General features: G+C 49.7%; 1 protein-coding gene and 1 long non-coding RNA gene across 2 annotated transcripts in view; both read left to right on the top strand.

Annotated features, from left to right (window-relative positions):
• LOC309623865 overlaps positions 1-21,380 on the top strand; it is a 543,116-nt gene that overhangs the window by 343,166 nt on the left and 178,570 nt on the right. The window lies entirely within an intron of this gene.
• NKX2-5 (NK2 homeobox 5) lies at positions 1,007-7,634 on the top strand. The gene is made up of 2 exons (XM_082380993.1): positions 1,007-3,215; positions 4,790-7,634. The coding sequence occupies exons 1-2, from the start codon at positions 2,885-2,887 to the stop codon at positions 5,428-5,430; spliced, it is 972 nt and encodes a 323-aa protein (XP_082237119.1). The 5' UTR covers positions 1,007-2,884; the 3' UTR covers positions 5,431-7,634.

Genomic DNA, 21,380 nt, shown 5'->3' with positions numbered 1-21,380 from the left:
TCTTGGACATTTCTCTGCAGAGACCAGCATGGGTCACCCCAATTTTGATTTTGCTCGTATTTATTCGGTTGTGCCCCGTTTTCCTCTTTTTGGCAACGCTTAGGCCTGTTTTAGATCCAAGAGAAATTATTACCGGATTCACAGAGGGTGTGGGAGGTTGAAAACTTATTGACTTTGTCCAAATATGGAGGGTTTTCTTTCCTCCCCTTTTCATGACACCTGACCCACAAATCTGTCAGCCCTAGGAACCCCCATACCCGAAAATAAGTGATAAATCTTCACCGCTTTGATTTGCAGAGGAAATGCTGAATTTTTCTCTTCCTCCAGAACTCTCTTAAAACACACACACACACACACATACACACACACACACACACACACTAAAAACAGAGATCCCGGATGCAGCCTCGATGTCCCCCATTAAACGGTAATATTTCAGGCGTCGGCTCACACTAATCTTTCAAACTGTCATCGCGAGCCGCCCGGCCAGCCCATTCACTTAACAGCGCTCCCAGGACCCTCGCTCCGAGCTCTTTTCAGCGAGACGTTTAATTGAATCGGATGTGGCTCGTTTGCCAGACGTCACCGCCTCGGCGATAGGCATCCTCTCCCATTCCCCAAAAACATTCTTGAAAGGCGAGGCGGGCCCCCAAGCTAGGTTAGCTGAAGGCAATTACTGTAACATTGGCCAAAAGCCGTGGCGAGGTAGAGCCGAAGAGAGGCCACTGATCTGCAGATCCGTCGAGAGAGAACCCGGGTTGGAAGGTTGGGAAGTGGGCGGGTGCGGAGGGTTCCTGGGGCTTGCGAACTCCCCACATTTGAAAAAAGGCATCTCTACGCAGACCAAGCTAACAGTCCCAGAACCGGCCGTGGTCCCCGGCTCGAAGACTTAAAGCGAGATTCCGCCGCGGTGGTGGGGGCCTGGTAGCGGCGGCTGGCGCCTGGAAGCCGGGTCGGAGTGCTGCGAGCCTCCGCGACCGCCGCGCGGGGCTCCGCTCTCCTTCGCCCTAGCCCGGAGGTCACAGGTCCCGGGAGTGTGGATTTGATGAGGGGTTGGCAAAGTTCCAACGTTAGGCCTACGCTTGACTCCACTGGCGCCCTTCCCGGTGGCCCTAACCGACGGTTCACCATCAGGCTTGAGCACCCTAAGATTCACGTTCTGGACCTGCTTCGTACATTTCCTGGGCGCCTTGAGTACGCATTCTGGAATCTAAGGCCCTGAGCCCTGTCCTTAGGTTGCCTTTGGCTCTGTGTGCCTTTCTTCTGGTTCAAACGCTTCTTCCTGGTCCCCAACTCGCCCTCCGCAAGGAGCCGAGCCCTACAAGTCTCCGTTCTCAGAAAGTCCGCGCGCTCCACCCGGACTTTCCCGCAGAAGCTAGGGTGGTGGAAAGTCGACGTGTTTCCCCTGACAAGCCTCGCCATCGCTAGAGATAGGATAAGGCGGAGACCATAACCTGGGGTCATTCTGTCTGCCCGGATCCTCCCTGAAATTGTACACAAAATAGAGCGCCTCTCTACAGTTTTCTGGGGGTGAGGGGAAGGCCCCCCAAGCTTTCATCAGATCTCCCAAGGGACCCAGAGGGATGAGGCGGGCTAGCGCAGGATCTGACCGGGTAGCTTGCTCCCGGGAAACACTTACATGTTTGTCTGACAGAAGATCCCTACTTTACTGACCCTGGGCTAAAAATTAACACCCCAGCCCTCCCCGCATGCGCCTGGCCCGGCCGCCGCCGCGGCGCCCCACTCGGAGCCGGCCCAGAGAAATCTTGGCCACGTTGGGTTCAGAGGAGCCCCGCCTGCCTGAGACCTAAACCTGAGCTGGGACCTGAGTCCCTTGTGCTGACAAAGGCCTAGGGGCCTTGTCACTAGGCAGGCAGGGCAGGGGAAAGAGGGAGGCCGGAATGACGGGCCCTCAGACTAGGAGAAAAGGCCACTGGGAGCTAGGATGCCCTAGAAGACAGCTCTCTTCTGGGAAGCTAAGTGTCTCTGCTGGGATTCTGGATTTGTTTCATTATTAAGGGGAGGGTCATCTCTCTGGGAAGAGACTGGCAGTGACTGGTGCCCCCTGGAGTTGTGTTTGTATCACTTGCACTACTGTAGGCGGTGCCCCTCCGTCCTACAACCACCCACCTTGCTTTTCAGCTTGACTCACCCAGGAGCCCCCAGAGCCTGGCCTCCTGGTAAAGGGGGTTACTACACAGAATACCAAAATTGTCCAGAATGGCCCCCTCCTGCCATCGCCCCAGAGCAAACCCTTTCCGCAATGCTTCTCTTCTTATTCAGACTCTTCCAAGTCGGACACACCATACCGTTAGTAATAAATAAAGCCTTTCCGACTCCTGGAAATAACTCCGTCCCCCCAGCCCTCACCCAATCCTTCACTTCCCTATTCTGTTTCAGGTGCTGAGGAACATTTCTTCAAATCCCAGATCCACCCAACCCGGCCTAAAGGTCGGATTCGGAGAATAATCGGGTCCTTTCCTGTGCATGCATCCTGGTAGGATTTTCAGGCTAATGTTTTGGACAAATCTCAGGCTGCAGGAGCGAAAGGAGTCTTCCAAACGCGTTGCGGCCCCTTTAAAAAGCTGAGCGGGATTTTTTTTTTTTTTTTTTTGAGCCGTATGACTATATTAGGTGACCCGAAAGTGCTCATCGCTCCTGTCAACGAGGCCCCCGGCCCAATGGCAGGCTGAGTCCCCCTCCTCCGGCCTGGTCCCGCCTCTCCTGCCCCTTGCGCCCTGCACTACCTGCCGCCCGGCCACATCCCGAGCTGGAAGGCGGGTGCGCGGGCGCGCGGCGGGCACCATGCAGGGAGGCTGCCGGGGGCCGTGGGCAGCGCTGCTCTCTGCCGCCCACCTGGCCCTGTGAAACGCGCGCTGCCACCATGTTCCCCAGCCCCGCGCTCACGCCCACGCCGTTCTCGGTCAAAGACATCCTGAATCTGGAACAGCAGCAGCGCAGCCTGGCCGCCGGCGAGCTCTCCGCGCGCCTGGAGGCCACCCTGGCGCCCGCCTCCTGCATGCTGGCCGCCTTCAAGCCCGAGGCCTACGCGGGGCCCGAGGCCGCAGCGCCCGGCCTCCCCGAGCTGCGCGCCGAGCTGGGCCCCGCGCCCTCGCCCGCCAAGTGCTTGCCTGCCTTCTCAGCCGCCCCCGCCTTCTATCCGCGTGCCTATGGCGACCCTGACCCTGCCAAGGACCCTCGAGCCGATAAGAAAGGTGAGGAAGAAACACAAGCTCCTTCTCCCCTCTGGGGTTGCTTTCGTCCCCAAACCTCGCGGCCAAGAAACTCTGGCTTGGGTAGAGGAGAGGCGAGTGCCTGGGCGGATGGTCGAGCAAAGGGGGCTCCAAATGTGAGAAGCGAGGTTGTCGCCAGGGCCCCCACCCCGGGGTTTAGAGAAAATGCTGGATCATGACGATCAGAAACAAGAGACAGGAGAGAAATATATATATACTTTCTTGCGGCCTAACAAAGCCCCAGGCGGCGGCAGCCCTGCTCCTGGATTTGTTATGAAGTTGAAGTTGAGCGATCCGTTTGTGGTAGACAGAACAGAGGGAGAGAGAGAGAGATTCTGTATATCGTTGTTGTTGTTTTTTTTTAAATCTCTTGAGGGTCTTTTTGAGGATCTGACGAAAACCGTTAAACAGAAATCAAAATGCTGCACGCCAGACATACTTTTGCGCACAATTGGAGCAGGTCCAGGACCTTCTATAGCCCACCCGTTACCCGGGGTGTCTGGGGCCTTTCCTCCTTTGTGCCCTGAGAGTGGAATGTTTGAGAACAAGGATCTTGAATTTAAAATGGGATACTCCGGACTCTCAAGAATCTGACTTAGCAGCTTTATTTTTCCATAACAATTTTCCCACGCGGCCAGGGCCGAGAGGTTCTCTCCTGGAAAAAGTTAGAAAATGCCGCGCGACGAAAGGCGTGGGGCAATGGAGGAGATGACTGGGGAAGTCGGCCGGATCGCCGTGCGCATCCCGAGGTCCAGGGGGAGGCTTGCCCGCCGGCGGAAAGGGCGCGTCGGGGAGACGGTGGCCCAACGCGGGGTCCGCAAGAACCCGGGGAGGCGGGGGGCGCTGGCTGAAGGGCCGCCGAGAGCCCAGAGGGGCTTTCTGTGATCCTACAAAAGTTTGTCTAGTTGCAGAGGGAAGGCCCTGGGAACAGCTGCCCGAGGGCACGGCAGCTTGAATTGGTCGCTACCGATTCGAATTCAGTTGGAATCCAAGGCAGGTTCCAAGGCCCCCTGCCCACCCGCTGCTTTTTGGGCGCTGCACGATCTCCGCAGCAGTTGCACGGGAGCCTTTGATAGATCATCAAACCAACACCTCTTGGCCTTCTGTTTCTGCGGTTCCCGTAATTTTGAGATAGTGTGACCGACCCTGGGGTGAGGCCTAGGTCTCCTTCATTTAACTTCTCAAACCAAAGTAGTCCTAATCTAATTCACCCCAGCGCATCACTTGGCTTTATTTTCTTTGCAACCTTAAGTCGTTAAGTCATTGTCCATCTCTTTCACCAGAATGTGAACCAACCCGAGGGCAGGGACCTGTCTTGTTTTGTTCTCCTGTGCCTAGAGCCGTGCCTGGCACATAGTAGGCAATCAACAAATGTTGACTGTCGAGCGGAAACCGAGCAGTCGCGGCGCCCAGTGCAGCCGGCAGAGTGAGCCGCAGTCAAGCTGGGGGCTCCAGGCAGGACGGGGTGGCACCCACTGGGGCTCATCACCCGGCGCGAGCTCGGGTGGTCGGGTCGCCGTGACGCAGCGTCTCTCTGCCTCTCTGTTCCCCCTCAGAGCTGTGCGCGCTGCAGAAGGCGGTGGAGCTGGAGAAGCCTGAGGCGGACAGCGCCGAGCGACCCCGGGCGCGACGGCGGAGGAAGCCGCGCGTGCTCTTCTCGCAGGCGCAGGTCTACGAGCTGGAGCGGCGCTTCAAGCAGCAGAGGTACCTGTCGGCTCCGGAGCGCGACCAGCTGGCCAGCGTGCTGAAGCTGACGTCTACGCAGGTCAAGATCTGGTTCCAGAACCGGCGCTACAAGTGCAAGCGGCAACGGCAGGACCAGACTCTGGAGCTGGTGGGGCTGCCCCCGCCCCCGCCGCCGCCAGCGCGCAGGATCGCGGTGCCAGTGTTGGTGCGCGATGGCAAGCCTTGCCTCGGGGACTCGGCGCCCTACGCGCCAGCCTACGGCGTGGGCCTCAACGCCTACGGCTATAACGCCTACCCCGCCTACCCGGGTTACGGTGGCGCGGCCTGCAGCCCTGGCTACAGCTGCACCGCTGCTTACCCCGCCGGGCCGCCCCCGGCGCAGTCGGCTACGGCGGCCGCCAACAACAACTTCGTGAACTTCGGCGTCGGGGACTTGAACGCCGTGCAGAGCCCCGGGATTTCTCAGGGCAACTCAGGAGTGTCCACACTGCACGGTATCCGAGCCTGGTAGGGAAGGGACCGGTCTGGGAAGCCCCCGACCGATCCCACCTCTAAAGAGGGGCACTGACTCTCGAGGAGAGGGAGGGCTCCCGACACGATCCTGCGTCCCTCGGATGTCACATTCACTCCCAGGGAGGCCTCGGAGCTTTACCCGCCCCGTGCGCCTTTGTCCCCACGCGAGGGAGAGTTTGTGGTCGGGTTTACGGAGCTTGCGGTGAGTGATCCCGCAGCCTGGTGCCTTAGCCGTCGCCCCGGGAGTGCCCTCCGAGAGCCCACGGGCATCCCCAGTCTGCCGAACACCGGCCAGTTGGGACTGGGAGCCCGGGCGCGGCAGGCCTAATATCCGGCTGCCTTTCCTCGAACCTGGGCCGGGCGCCCGGGCCCTTGCTGCCTTGCCGCTGCCCCCACCCCCCGTATTTATGTTTTTACCCGTTTCTGTAAGAAATGAGAATCTCCTTCCCATTAAAGAGAGTGCGCTGATCCTCCTGTGTGCTTCATTCAGCTTGCGGCGCTTCAGAAACTGAATTTTGGAGGGCAGAGGCAGCTGGCCTTGAGTTGTAGGGACGGGTATTCACTGAGCAAATTGATAATAATGATAAAGACTAACCTGTGCTGGGTCCCATGTTAGGTGCTTTCTGGGATTGCTCATGTAACCTTCAATAATCCGACAAAGGGAGGTCCTATTTTAAAGACTGAGGCCTGGAGAGGTTTAATGACTTGCCTGTGAGCAAATAGCCAGTACTGGTAGAAATGAGGTTTGCTTCTGGGTCTCACTTCAGAGACTGAGGACACTGGCCCAGAGGTCCCAACCTCACCTCCTTAACCCTACTATGTACCGGGCACTGTTCCAGGTACTGGGCATTAAATGGAGGGCAAAGGCACCTAGGCCCTATGAGATTGGAAGGCACCAGAACTCATCCTGCTTAGAAGAATGCTGCAGCCCGTTTTATAGATGGAAAAGCCCAGAACCAAAACCCTTGTCAAGCTCCTCAGAACTCCCCAGCCCAGCTATACTCAGATACTCCAAATGGAAGTGCCACTGGGGTCCCGTGGCCCGGTCTCACCAGCTGCTTGGCTGGGCAGAGTACAGAGCCTGGACCACAAAGAGGCGTCTGGCGGGCGGACCGTGCTCACCTCCTTCTGTGGCTAGGCCCCATGAATTCACGTAGTCAGGGAACCCTTCTCCCCCATTTGACCGCCTCTCAGCAGTTAACGAATTTTGCACTAGTTCTCACCAACGAATGCTGTTGTACAGATTTTACAGATGAGAAAATTGAGGCTCAGGGAAATCCAGCTAAAAACCTGCTCACTGTGGGAGTTTCTTGCTGCCTTCCCCTGTTTTTTCATCAGTAAAATAAAAATAACAAAAATACTCAGGTCCCGCCAGTCCTCAGGGGCTCGGACCTGACTTCCAAGCTCCTCTACCTCCGGCTCATCTACCGCCAGCCTGCAAAGTCAAGAGGAGCTAATTCAATTCTTTAAAAGGGAGGAAAAAGGGAGGGAGTCAGGGGCTTTGTGTTCCTGTGGCATGTGGGTATTTCTGAATTTTGCCTGAAAAGTACAGGCCTGGCTGCCTGGCCCCAGAGCTCTTGGTGGAAGACAAAACATTGCTCCCGGCATATCCTAATTCAGTGCGCCTCTTAGGCTGGGGAAGAGTCCCCAAGCCGGGCCTGGGGCCATCCTTCTGTCAAGCTAGGGACCAAGCGGCTCTGCCAGTGCCTGTGCCGTCGTCTATCCCTCAGGCTCTCCCCACTGCCTTTGGGGATAGGGGAAGATGCCAGGAGATTCTAAGTGCTAAGAGCTGAGCTGGACACAGCTTGCGATTCAGGGATGCTGGGGTGTATGCAATCGACCATTGCAGGGTTATGGGCTGTGCTCTGTAAGGAGGTGGGAAAGGTTGCCTCAGAGCTTGGCTCGGGGCCCTCGGACTTGAATCTCTCTGCTGTAAAGTCCAAGCCGAGGACTGCGGGGAGGGGAAGTGTTCAGCTCAGCACTTGCACGCCGCCTCCTGAGCCTACGACCCTACTTCGAGCTTTCAGCGCTCTCTGCCCCTCTCCGAGATGCACACCGCGGTCCCATCTCGTGGAAGGGCACCAGGAGGCTGTGCCAGACCACCAGACCAGCTCTTAATTCAGACAGCCCTTTCCTACCGGGCAGCCCCAGCAGGCGGCCTAACTCACACAACCAGGGAATCCTTCGACCTGGAGTTCACCCACATTCTCACCCTTAATTAGTGTCCAGCCCCCCCCACCCACCCCCGGGGTCCTGCATGTCCGTGGGCCTTTTTCATCTTACACTCGTCTACAGTAACATTAGAGAGAAAAAAAATTTTTTTCACAACGTTATACTGCTACGGTTTTTCTATGATGCCTCCCTCTCCCTCTTTGTCATCCTTCAGGGACCAGCTGAGTGACCCCAAGGTCTCTCACAAACGGATAACCATGGCTGGCTGGCTTTGGGCTCACCGAAAGCCAGGACTCCGGGCTAAATGCTTACCGGGGTTCTCTAATCTAATCCATCTTAATTTGCAAGCCAGGAAGCTGAGGACCAAAGGTTAAGGTAATGGTCAAGGTCATACATTCCCTAAGCGCGGAACTGGTAAACCCACCGGGCAGAGGCTGAAGGGCGGGGGTGGGGGTGGGCGTGTTTAAGAACCGAGAGCCCGTTTACGTCCGTCTTCAAGATGCAGCGGGACGCTGCTCCCCGCCCCGAGCGAGCCTACGCTCTCACCAGTGAGGTGAGGATCTCAGGCTCGGTACCCAGGCTTATTATGGAGTAAACTGTAGTGCGCAGAGCCCTGGGAAGCGGCACACGGCTCTCGCCAGCCGAGGGTGTTGGGTCCGGGAGCCAGGGGGCCGAGGGTCTAAGGGTCATTACTACCTTAAACTAATGACGCCCGCCTTCCCATAGCGATCCCTTCGCAAATCAAATCGGCAGTATTTGTTTTGTTTTTCAAGTATTCCATAAACGAAGCGTGCAGAGTGAGAAAATTCAACCAGGACAGAAAAGTGAGAAATGCTGGGGGCCTCCGAGGTGGCAAAGCCCGCGGAGATTAGTGCGGTGCAGGCAGACTCCGCATGCCCGGAGTGCCAGGGGCGCACCTAGGGAAATAGTTATACTTAATAATTTTTTTAAAAAATCAGCCACCCGCCGCGGTTAAAAATTAATGAGATGATAAACCGTGACATTAAAAAGAAAGAAGCTGGCTCCGCAGGCTGGGGTGGAGTGGTTCCCTCAAGCGCAGCGCCGCCCTGCACAAGCCGGCGGACTAGAGCCCCGGCTGAGGGTCCCCAGAACAGAGGCTGGGCCACCACGCCTCTCCCCTTTCCGCCGAGCTCTTGCCCAGAAGTCCTCTCGCTTCCTAGCGTTATTCCCAGAGAACAGACACAGGTTTGGCCCATTTTATTTTGTATAGATTCCCCATTAAATCGGTGTCATGCGGCGTATTTCAATACCTGTATTTAAACGAACGCGCAGAACACGCAGGGTTCCCTGGAACTTTACGACTTGACAGCGGCCGGGAACGCTGGCTGCTCCTTGGCAGGCACGCCCTTCATGGGCCTGCCCCTCGCTTCCTCTGGGAGCTATTCCCGGCTCAGGCCGCGCGCGCTCCACTTTGGGAGCCAACAGCCCGGCAGCTCCGGGTCTTGCTGACCTCCCCGCTAGACTGGGCTCATGGAAAAAGGGACCAGTGGCTTAGATTTCATTTATAGCTCATGGAGCTCACTGCGGTACGAGCACTGTCCTAGCTCTTTACAATAAACCCGGGACTTCCCTGGTGGCGCAGTGGTTAAGAGTCTGCCTGTCAATGCAGGGGACACGGGTTGGATCCCTGGTCCAGAAGATCCCGCATGCCGCAGAGCAAGTAAGCCCCTGGGCCACAACTACTGAAGCCTGCGCGCCTAGAGCCCCTGCTCCGCAACAAGAGAAGCCACCGCAATGAGAAGCCCGCGCACCGCAACGAAGAGTAGCCCCCGCTCGTCGCAACTAGAGCAAGCCCGCGAGCAGCAACGAAGACCCAAAAAGTACAATAAACCCATCTAATCCTATTTTACACCTCTGAGTTCTGCTGAGGAAATAGATGAAGAATGAATCTTAGGCCCAAAGAGGAGGAGTAACTTGCCCAAGGTCGCACAGCTGATTAATGCCAGAGCTTGGTTTCAAACCCAGGCAGTCTGATTCCGGAGCCAAGAGCAAGGTAACATCTCATCCCCAGTTCAAAGAGGAGGCACAAAAATGTCTGTCAGCAATCCCACTCCTGGGCGTATACCTGAGAAAACCATAATTCAAAAAGAGACAGGTACCCCAATGTTCATTGCAGCTCTATTTACAATAGCCAGGACAGGGAAGCACCCTAAGTGTCCGTCGACAGATGAATGGATAAAGAAAATGTGGCACATATATACAATGGAATATTACTCAGCCATAAAAAGAAACAAAATTGAGTTATTTGTAGTGAGGTGGATGGACCTAGAGTCTGTCATACAGAGTGAAGTAAGTCAGAAAGAGAAAAACGAATACCGTATGCTAAAACATATATATGGAACCTATAAATAAATAAATAAATAGAAAATGGTTCTGAAGAACCTAGGGGCAGGACAGGAATAAAGACGCAGACACAGATGTAGAGAATGGACTTGAGGACACGGGGAGGGGGAAGGGTAAGCTGGGACGAAGTGAGAGAGTGGCATGGACTTATATACACTACCAAATGTAAAACAGATAGCTAGTGGGAAGCAGCTGCATAGCACAGGGAGATCAGCTCTGTGCTTTGTGACCACCTAGAGGGGTGGGATAGGGAGGGTGGGAGGGAGACGCAAGAGGGAGGGGATATGGGGATATATGTATACATATAGCTGATTCACTTTGTTATACAGCAGAAACTAATACAACATTGTAAAGCAATTATACTCCAATAAAGATGTTTTAAAATGTCTATCAATTGATTAAAGGGTACAGTAATAATATTAGCTAACAATTCTTCAAAGATTTCTAGGTGCCAGGCATATCAAGCATATGAGGTAAGCACGATTACTTCTCACTGAGGACAGAAGAGGAGACTGAGGCACACAGAAGTGGCCCACCCCAGATCTCACAGTGGGGAAGCAGGGCAGCTGGGATTCCAGGGGGCCCATCTGTCCTCCTTTCACCACTCTGCTGCTTCTCAGGAGAGCTTACTGCAGAGGTGGGTAGGAAGTGAGCAGGCCTGGTAGGCTGGTCACCCGGAGCCACCACGTGCTCCCCACCCTGCTCCAACCCACAGCTGCCAAAGATAACAGGGGGGATTATTGCCTAATATCTGTTCTTGCTTCCTTTGTGCCAGGCACAAGGCTAAGTGCTGAACCTGCAAATCTCATTCTGTCATTTCCCAAGGAGGAAACTGAAACCCAAAGGAGTTAAGGACATTGACTACCAGAGGTCACTCTGGTAGTGTGGCCCGGGGAATCCTAGACGGGAGTCTAGATGGCTCCGCTAGAGCCCTGGCTCTTTGAACCACTCTCAGCAGTTCCCAAACTTGCCTGAAGACATAAACTGCTGGAGGCTGGGACGAACCCAACCAACCCCCTGCCTGCCCCAGCTCCCTTGAATTGGCCTCCCTGGGGACGTTGCCTGCAAAACCGCGTTTGTAAACAGGTGATCCTCATCATCTGGCAAGTTGGAGAACTGCATCTTTCCCAGAGGCCCGAGATCCTTCAGGCTCCTCTCCTGATGGCCTGGGAGAAACTGGAGTCAGATTTCCCCTCTCCAGGCCCTGCTTGTCCATCTCAGGGTCTCTGTGTGTTTGCTGGGATCCAGTGGCTACAGCACAAACCCAGCAGGCTGGGGACCCTGGGAGGGGGGAGGGGGGCAGAGGGAGGGAAAGAGGAGTGGGGGGAGGTTAGGAGAGGTACTCTGGGACACACTTGTCTTGACCCAGACCACAAAACCACCCCTGTGGCTTATGCAGCCCAGTACCTGCCAGCACTGCATAGGAGAGAAGATGAATTTGGGGGGACTCTTCAGAGACAGTCTATCTGTTCTGCCCAGATCCTAAGCTCCCCCGTGAAGCCCCACAGGAAGGTGAGTAGGGGCGAACCAGCCTCCATAGGGGTTTACAGGGTGCCAAGCTTTCATCTGGCCCTCTGTCTACAGGAGGCTTAAAAGGTTTTTGTTATTTACCCTGTTCCACACTTAAGAAGCAGCCAAGCTGAATTCTAAAACCAAACCCTCTTCTTTCCAGCACACCCAACTAACCCTACCCCACCCAAACTCCAGCCTACAGAAATCTCAATTGCTGCTCTGGCTCACATTAACTCTGCCACTCACCCCAAAGAAGTTTCCTTTGTCCTCAGCTTCTTAGGGGAGGTTTGCCACACAAGCCTGGCACATTCCTGCCTCAGGGTCTTTGCACTGGCTGTTCCCTTTTCTTGGAATGACCTCCCCAGATATCTGCCCAGCTGATGCTTCATCTGTTTCAAGTCTTTACTCAAATGTCACCTTATCATGAGGCTCCTATTTAAAATTGCACCCCCTGTGGAGAAAAGGGAACCCTCCTACACCGTTGGTGGGAATGGAAATTGGTGCAGCCACTATGGAGAACAGTATGGAGGTTCCTCAAAAAACTAAAAATAAAGTTGCCATGTGATCCTACAATCCCACTCCTGGGCATATATCCAGAAAAGACAAAAACTCTAAAAGTCGAAAAGATACATGCACCCCAATGTTTGTAGCTGCACTATTTACAATAGCCAAGACTTGGAAGCAACCTAAATGCATATATATATATATAATAGAATATTATTCAGCCATAAAAAAGAATGAAATAATGCCATTTGCAGCAACATGGATGGGCCTAGAGATTATCATACGAAGTGAAGTAAGTCAGACAGAAAGACAAATACCGTATGATATCACTTATATGTGGAATCTAAAAAAATGATACAAATAAACTTATTTACAAAACAGAAATATTCTCACAGACACAGAAAACAAACTTATGGTCACCAAAAGGGATAGCTGGGGGGCAGGAAGGGAGAAATAAATTAGGAATTTGGGATTAACATATACACACTACTATATATAAAATAGATAAACAACAAGGACCTACTGTATAGCACAGGGAACTATATTCAAGATCTTGTAATAAAGTATAGTGGAAATGAATCTGAAAAAGAATGGATATATGTATATGTATAACAATCACTTTGTTTGCTAACACAACATTGTAAATCAACTATATTTCAATTAAAAAAAAGAATTAAAACAACTGTAAATACAATATTTATTGACTATAAGATGAATTTATTTTCCTAATTTTTCATTGCATTTTCTTCAAGACAAAGTCCCAAACTAATTTTTCCTTTTTTTTTTTTCCTATAATTTGTTTTCACATTTTGTACTCTATTTTAAATAGCCTTTTTTTTCTGGCATGAGTTTTCTTTAGAAAATGATCATCCCCTGTTCTGTCTTAGGACAGGACTTTCTCTTATACTCATAGTCTTGTATTTGAAGTTCCTCCTTTCTACCTGGTGAACTCCTACTCATCCATCAAGGTCCATGTCATATGGCCCCCCCTTTCTGAGAGCATCCTCCACTGTTAGAGAATTAACTTTATAACTTGGTAATCACTGTTGTATCTGATTCATCTCTATGCCCACAGTGCTTAACAAAGAACATGCTACATAGTAGGTGCTCTCATCTGAAAAATGAATGATTGAATAAGTGAATGAATAAAGCCTGCAGGTGGGAAGCAGTACACCCACAGATTCATCATCTCCTGTACTTCTTTTCTGTAACAGTCCTGGCATTTGTAAGTCCTGTTGTAATTCTCTCTTCACTGCTAAACTGTGGGCTCCATGTGGGAAACACAGTGTTTGTGTGCTCACCCTGCACAGAGGCTGATCATAGCAGGCATGTAATAAATGTGCACTGCCTGAATGAACAGATTTATTTATTTTGATTTTCAAGATAAAGAAATGCACTTCTGGCAACAGAATTTTAAAATATGCCTGTTTGCAATTACTCATCACCTTCTCAAACCCCCCTCCTCTGCTCCTCCCTGGCAGCCGTGAAATTCACTCAATACATACTTATTAAGTAGCGCGCAAGGCACTGGGGAACCCCCCAGAGAGTAAGATCCCTGCCATCATGAGTTTCAGTTCTGGTGGGGGGACAGACAATAAACAGATAAATACATATATAAGACCATTTGAGATTGTTATCAGTATTGAGAAGAAAATTCAGCTGGGTGATATGACAGAGGGGGCTGGGGGGTGGGGTAGCTGAGGGGGAGGGGGGAGAGGTGTTTTAGACTCTGTGGTCTGGCAAAGCCACACATTGAAGGCAATGTTTAAGTTTTGGATGTTTAGAGGCAGCAGCCATGGGAAGATCTGGGGAAGAGAGTTCAAGGCAGAGGGAGCAGCTTGTGCAAAGGCCCTGAGGTAGGAATGACCTTGGCATGTTCAAGAAACAACAAGTGTGGTCAGAGCTTAGTGAGCACTTGGGTGGTTAAGTGGGTGGGTGGAGGAATATGACGTGGGGTAGGAGAGGTCAGCTTCGTAGGCATGGGACAGATTGATTTATCGGTTATAAGTCTCCACTCCCCTGTATAGTATTTCCACCCATACCCAAACTTCTCTGACTCTTGACTTTGGACTTGCCCATGGGAATTGCTTTGATGAATAGATGTTAGCAGATATGACACAGGCAGAGGCTTGACATGTGCTTTCAGGGTGGGACTTGCTCTCTTGTGTTTCTGCCATCGCCATGGGAAGAAACTGCTCTGCCAGCCCACTGGTCCAAGGAGGAAGAGAGACACCTGGACGTGACCTATGGGCCAAGCCCCCAACCTCTGCCAAACTCCAGCCAACCCAAAGATGTGTGAACAAGAAAAGCTGATGTTTTCAAGCCATTGCATTGGTGGGCAGGGTTGTTTCACAGCATTATTGTGGATGCAGTTAACTAATAGAAGGCCATTGCAGGAAGTGGGAGTGTAGTTCAAGGGTAATGAGAAGCCAGCTGGGGATGCTTCCTTCCACGGCCCGTAGATGGCGTCAGGTGGGCGGCCATGAGGGCAGTTCACTCACTCTATTTGTCCTCCTGTGGGGCACAGAACGTGACTGCATTTCCCCACTACCTTAAAGTTAGCGTGGCCATGTGACTTGTGAGCAGAAGAAATATTAACATGTCACTTCCAGATGAAAAGCTTTAGGAGCCAGAATACTGTTCCATCTGTCATTCTTCCTCTGTCAGGGCAACCAGTAAATCTCGTCCAATTCCCCAGACTTCGCTCCACTTCCACTGCTCCCAGCTTGGTCCAGGCTACCATATGTCTCACCTGGGTGACCACAGTGGCCTCCAGCTGGTCTCCTCCTTTTCACTCTTGTTCCCTGTGTTAAACAGAATAATGGGCCCCAACGATGTCCGCGTCCTAATCCCCAGAACCTGTGAATGTGCAAAAACAAAAACAAAAAACAACCAAAAAAAGACAACAAAAAGCAAAAACCCTTGCAGATGTGATTAAGTTAAAGGTCTTGAGATGGGGAGGGTATCCTGGATTCTCTGGGTGGGCCCCATGTAATCACGAGGGTCCTTATAAGAGGTCAGACAGCGAGAGTCAGAGGAGACGTGACGATAGTAGCAGAGGTTGCAGCAATGCAGCCAGGAGCCAACGAATGCAGGCAACCTCTAGAAACTAGAAAAAGTAAGGAACAGATTCTCCCTGGAGTTCCCAGAAGGAATGCAGCTCTGCCAACACCTCGATTTTAGGACATCCGACTCCGTTACTGTGAGGTAATAAATTTGTACTGTTTTAAGCCCCTAAGTCTATGGCAATAGAAAACAAATGTACTTCCCTACAGTCTGTTCTCCACTCGGCAGCCAGAGTGATCTAGCAAAGACCAGAAATCGGATGCTGTCACTTCCCTGCACAAGGCCCTCCAGGGGTCCATCCCCCTTGCTTGTAGGGGATTCTGAACTCCTTGCCTGGGCAACTGGCCTTGCCCACCGCTCCAGTCCTGTCGTTCACTCCTGGTCACCAGCTCCTGCCACGTTGGCTTTTCCTCAGCTTCTTCCTACAGATCTCTTCCTTCTGCCCTTGATATTCCTCGCTTCACTTGTAGCCTGTATCTCCTCCTCTTCCCACAGGACTCGGCCTGAATGCAGCTTTCCCAGAGAAGAACTTTCTGAGTCCCAGTCTAAACTGGGTGGTCCCATGCCCTCTATGTTAGCAGCCTTATTACAGTCTGTTGCTACACGTTTGCAGGTACATTGTGTACTGCCTTCCCTTCTAGACTGTAAACGCCACGAGGGCAGGGACTTTGCAATCACAGCCAGTACTTACTGAGCAATTACAAAGTGTCAGGATGCACTTGCCACATCATATTGAATCCTCACAATAATTCTGTAGCTGGACACCGTCCTTATCTTTGTTTCATAGAAAAGGCCCAGAGTCTTAGTGCACAGGACACCAGGAGCAAGGGGCAGAGCCAGGACTGAACTCAGGACCCAGACAGGCTGGTCCACAGCCCATTCTTTAATTCACTGGACTCTACTACTTCTGTTTGATTCCTCACTACCTGACACACAGTAGGTGCCCAATAAATACATGGCAAACGAATGCCTGTTATCTAGAGGTGCATCCCAGGGCTGAGAATGTATGTGCCCTTATTAAAAGAGTAGGAAGGCTGGACAGAACACAGCTGCATTGGTTAAAAGAAAACACACAGATGAAAAGCAAAAGATGACAACGCCAAACTATTTGGAGGCATCTATGGCCCAAATGCCCTGTGCCACCTTGTCTCCATTAAGTGTAAAGCTCACAAATGTCAAATCACTATGTAGTATACCTGAAACTAACATAATATTGTAAGTCAACTATATTTTAATTTTTTCAAAAGGTGTAATCCTGCGATAAACCATAATGGAAAAGAATATAAAAAAGAATACGTGTATGTATATATATGTATAGGTATATACGTATACATACACATATAACTGAATCATTTTGCTGTACAGCAGAAACTAACACAACATTGTAAATCAACTATACTTCAATTTAAAAAAAATTTTTTTTAAGTGTAAAGCTCAAGGAGTTTCATCTTGTTAGAACTGAAACCAAGCCGCTCCTTAAAAGTGTTTACAGACAAGGAGAGAGCCACCCAGCCTCACTGGAGAATGATGGCTTTCAAACCTGACAGCGTTTTCCCTCAAGGAAATGCACTGTTTGGTCCTGCAGGAATCATATTCAAAGCCAGAGAACCTGGTTTAAGCACTGCCTTTAGAAGAAGCTAATCATGCCCCTGACTCCCGCCAACCAGATGGCTGGGCCATCTTCCCCTGGTGGAATAAGGGGCCTGCTGTCCAAGATGGGGGCTGATGTGAAGATGCCAGAATTCATCCTCTCTGCTCTTTCATCCGCAGCCTCTGGGGCCTGTGGTCCGGAGTCAAGTGTGGGGTGAGCCGCAGAGGCTGCAGCAGGTGAGGCCTCGCCAGCAATTAGCTCCCATGCTCATACACTTACTCCTTTTTATGTTCTTAATCTTTTTACCAGAAACACTCCGGATTTTGTTCTGAGCTGTTCTGGGAGCATCACCCTCTTCAGAGGGCACTGGGAAGTCAGGTGTTTTCTACACCAAGATATCCTTGGAGAATGGCCACCACTCTGAATTAACAAGTTCCAGAAACACCACCACTAGAGAGAATGGGCGGCGTTAACAGAGGACTCCTAAACAACCGGTTAAGAGAGAATTGTTGCAACAAGAGAAAAAAATAGGTAAATTGGACTTCATCCAAATTAAAAACATTTGTGCGTCAAAGGGCACCATCAAGGACTTCCCTGGTGGCACAGTGGTTAAGAATCCACCTGCCAATGCAGGGGACGTGGGTTCGAGCCCTGGTCCGGGAAGATCCCACATGCTGCAGAGAAACTAAGCCCGTGCGCCACAACTACTGAGCCTGCGCACCTAGAGTCCGTGCTCTGCAACAAGAGAAGCCACCACAATGAGAAAGCTGCGCACCGCAACGAAGAGTAACCCCCGCTCGCCGGAACTAGAGAAAGCCAGTGCACAGCAACGAAGACCCAACGCAACCAAAAATAAAAGAATAAATTAATTAATTTTTTTTAAAAGGCACCATCAACAGTGTAAAAAGGCAACCCACAGAACGGGAGAATATATTTGCAAATCATATGTTTAATAAGGAATCGATGCACAGAATATACAAAGAACTCCTACAACTCAACAACAAAAAACAAACAACTGGATTTTTAAATGGGCAAAGGACTTGAATAGACTTTTCTCCAAAAAAGATATACAAGTAAGCCAATAAGTACATGAAAAGATGCTCAATATCATTAATCATAGCGAGATGCAAATCAAAACCACACACACATTAGGATGCCTACCATCTAAAAGAAAAAAAAAAACAGAAAATAAGGGTTGATGAGGATGCAGAGAAACTGGATCACTTGTACGCTGCTGGTGGGGATGTAAAATGATGCAGCCTTTGTGGAAAACAGTATGGCAATCCCTCAAAAAAATGAATCAGAGAATAACCATATGATCAGCAATTCCACATCTGGATACACATCCAAAAGAAGAGAAAGTAGGAACTCAAATAGATATCTGTGCAATGTTCATAGCAGTGTTATTCACATTAGCCAAAAGGTAGAAACAACCCAAATGTCCATTGATAGATGGATGAATAAATGAAATGTGGAATATACACACAATGAAATATTATTCAGCCTTAAAAAGGAAGGAAATTCTGACATATACTAGAACATGAATGAACTTTGAAGACTTCATGCTAAGTCAAATAAGCCAATCACAAAAGGACAAATATCGTCTGATTCCACTCATATGAGGCACCCTAGAGCAGTCAAATTAATGGAGACAGAAAGTAGAATGATGGTTTCCAGCGACTGGGGGTAGTAGTCATTGGGGAGTTGGTATTTGATGGATACAGAGTTTTAGTTGGAGAAGATGAAAAAGTTCTGGAGAAAGATGGTGTTGTTGGTAGCATAACAATATGGATGTACTTAATGTCTCTGAACTGTCCACTTTAAAAATGGTTAAAATGGTAAAGTTTATGTTATGTATATCTTACCACAATAAAACAAAAAGAAAGAATTGTCCTCCCAACAAATGAACTACAGGATCACCCTTGACATTGTCCTTCTCCTCAGCCCCAGCGGTGAACACATTAAGGGTTACAAAGTTCTGTGTTTACATCCTTGATGTCTGTAGTAGAGTGATTGTAAAATAGCCCCAATTATCCACCTCTCCCCACATCCATGTCCCTTACAATGTGACTTTGCTGCTCCTCCCATCAAGCAGTAGAGTCTATTTCTTTATCCCTAGAATCTGGGCTGGCTTTGCGGCTTGTTTAGAATCTCGTGGAATTGGCAGTGTGCCAGTTTTAACCTTGTCCTCAGGAGATCTGCTTGCTCTGTCGGAATCCTGTCTCTGTCATTAGAAAGAGCCAGAGGTAGCCAGCTGGAGGATGAGTGACTCTGTGAAGAGAGCCCAGTTATCCAGCTGAGGCCATCCCAAACCATCCCACAGCCAGCGGGGCCCCAAACACATGAGTGAGGCTAGCCAAGATTGGCAGAGCTCGTCTAGATGACATGTAGCTGGCTGCATATGCATGAGTAGGCCCTACCCACACCAGAAAAACTGCCCAGTTGACCAGTAAATTCAAGAGCAATAATACATGTTTATTGTTCACAGCCATTCATGGGGTTGGGGAGGGATAGTTGTTATGCAGCAACAGCTAACTGATACATACAGTACAGAGACCTCAGAGATATCGTGGGTTTAGTTCTAGACTATTGCAATAAAATGAATATGACAATGAAGTGAGTCATTGGAGTGTTTTGGTTTCCCCATGCATAAAAAAAAAAAAAAGGTTCTGAAGAACCTAGGGGCAGGAGAGGAATAAAGATGCAGACATAGAGAATGTACTTGAGGACATGGGAGGGGGAAGGGTAAGCTGGGACGGAGTGAGAGAGTGGCATGGACATATATACACTACCAAATGTAAAATAGATAGCTAGTGGGAAGCAGCTGCATAGCACAGGGAGGTCAGCTCTGTGCTTTGTGACCACCTAGAGGGGTGGAATAGGGAGGGTGGGAGGGAGACGCAAGAGAGAGGAGATATGGGGATATATGTATATGTATAGCTGATTCACTTTGTTATAAAGCAGAAACTAACACACCATTGTAAAGCAATTATACTCCAATAAAGATGTTTTAAAAAAAGTTATATTTACTCTATACTGTAGTCTATTAAGTGTGCAATAGCATTATGTCTAAAAAAATCTACATACCTTAATTCAAAAATACTTTATTGCTAGAAAATGCTAACCATCCTCTGACAATGCGGGGTTGCCACAAATGTTCAATTTGTGAAAAAACACAATATCTGCAAAGCACAATAAAGCACATGCAATAAAAAAAGGAGTGCCTGTACATTTTTCATCCATTCCCTCTGTCTTTGTTGCTGCCAATAACCTCCTTTGAACTTTGATTAACTTATGTATTTTTTGTTATTAATTTCTGCTTCTTACGTGCTTTAAGTTTTTTTTCCTTCTCCTTGAATTGGAAGCATGTAATATTAATTTTTAGCATGATAATTGTATGACTCAAATCCTCTATATTTTTTGTCTACTTTGTTAGACAACCCCCCAAAAAATTTTGTTAAAGTCTTTCACGAAAATTGTGATTTTTGCCAAATTCTTGTATGTTTGAGAGTTCTTGTGTTGTATATTTAAGGGCTTGTTCTTTGGCATACAAAGATTCATAAATGTTACATACTCATATATCTTCACTTTCTATGTGCCACACAATATTCTAATATATTGTTTAATTAATGTCTCAATTTACAAATTAAGGTGCACAGAGAGGTTAAGTAACTGACCATGGTCACACAGGAGAGAAGTAGCAAAGCTGGAATTTGAACCCAAGCAGTTCTGGCTCCAGAGCCTACCACTTAACAACTACACTCTACTGCTCCTCATTGTGATGGGTAGAATTTTTCAACATGAATGACTTTGTACCATTTACTCCTCATTGCCTGAATCTACTTTGTCTGATATTGATGTTGGTTTTCCTTGTATTTCCCTCAGGTTTTAGCCTGGTTCCTCAGAAAGCAGAGCTGAGGTCAAAGTTTACTATTTTGCAATGCAATAGGAGACCAGCTGGAGTGGGGCAAAGGAGGTGAGGTCAAGAAGGAGGGTGAGGTCATGGGAAGGTGGTTTCCAAGCTGGTCACCATCTGGTACCCAGGACAGTTGATCAATGGACTTCGTGGGATTGTCTTCCAGAGGTTGTAAGCACAACTGCATCTCCGGACACCACATGGGGAAGAAGGGAAGAGAATGATTTGCCAGCTCTGGTCTCTCATTGGTGGAGGGTTTGCTCCATAGAGTATCAGCTCCCTGCTTTTCCAGCTTTGCCTGCATGGGGACCAAGTGGTCCTCGAGCATCTCACACCTCAGCAGCAACAGGGAAATCCCAGGACTGGAGGTGAGAGGCGCACAGCGTGGGCATGAAGCTGCACTGCCGGGTTGTGCCCACAGGAATTTGGGTGGAGCTCACAGAGGTGTGACTGGGGTGACCTGAAGACAGGTGAGGCATATGAGAAGTCTGATACACCTTGTCAGCCATCTCTATTTTCAACTTTCCATGTCATTTGATTTTAGATCTGTCATACTGTTTATTATTTATAAGGGGCTGATTTAAAATAAATAGAATGACCCAAATGTTTTTTAACCTTATCTGAATCTCTGTTTTTCTTTAGAGAATCTAACTTAGTTAAATTGTTTTCCTGTCTTTTAATATTCTGATCAGTCTCTCTGGTGATCTGGAAGTTACACATTATATCCACACTTTGCTAAGTAGGTACATGATATCAAATTCACAAACATGACACACAAACTTATTTTTCTCTATTAATGCCCAGAATGAAACAGATTTGTTGA

The sequence above is a fragment of the Balaenoptera borealis genome (genome assembly GCF_965194805.1).
Source record: "Balaenoptera borealis genome assembly, chromosome: 2".
Lineage (NCBI taxonomy): Eukaryota > Metazoa > Chordata > Mammalia > Artiodactyla > Balaenopteridae > Balaenoptera > Balaenoptera borealis.
This window is presented reverse-complemented; position numbering and strand designations above follow the sequence as displayed.

Excerpts from the sequence above, each read along its gene's own strand:
- NKX2-5 (XM_082380993.1), top strand. The coding sequence starts at position 2,885 with ATGTTCCCCAGCCCCGCGCTCACGCCCACGCCGTTCTCGGTCAAAGAC. Across the intron at positions 3,216-4,789 it reads CCCTCGAGCCGATAAGAAAG|AGCTGTGCGCGCTGCAGAAG; the intron begins GTGAGGAAGAAA and ends GTTCCCCCTCAG.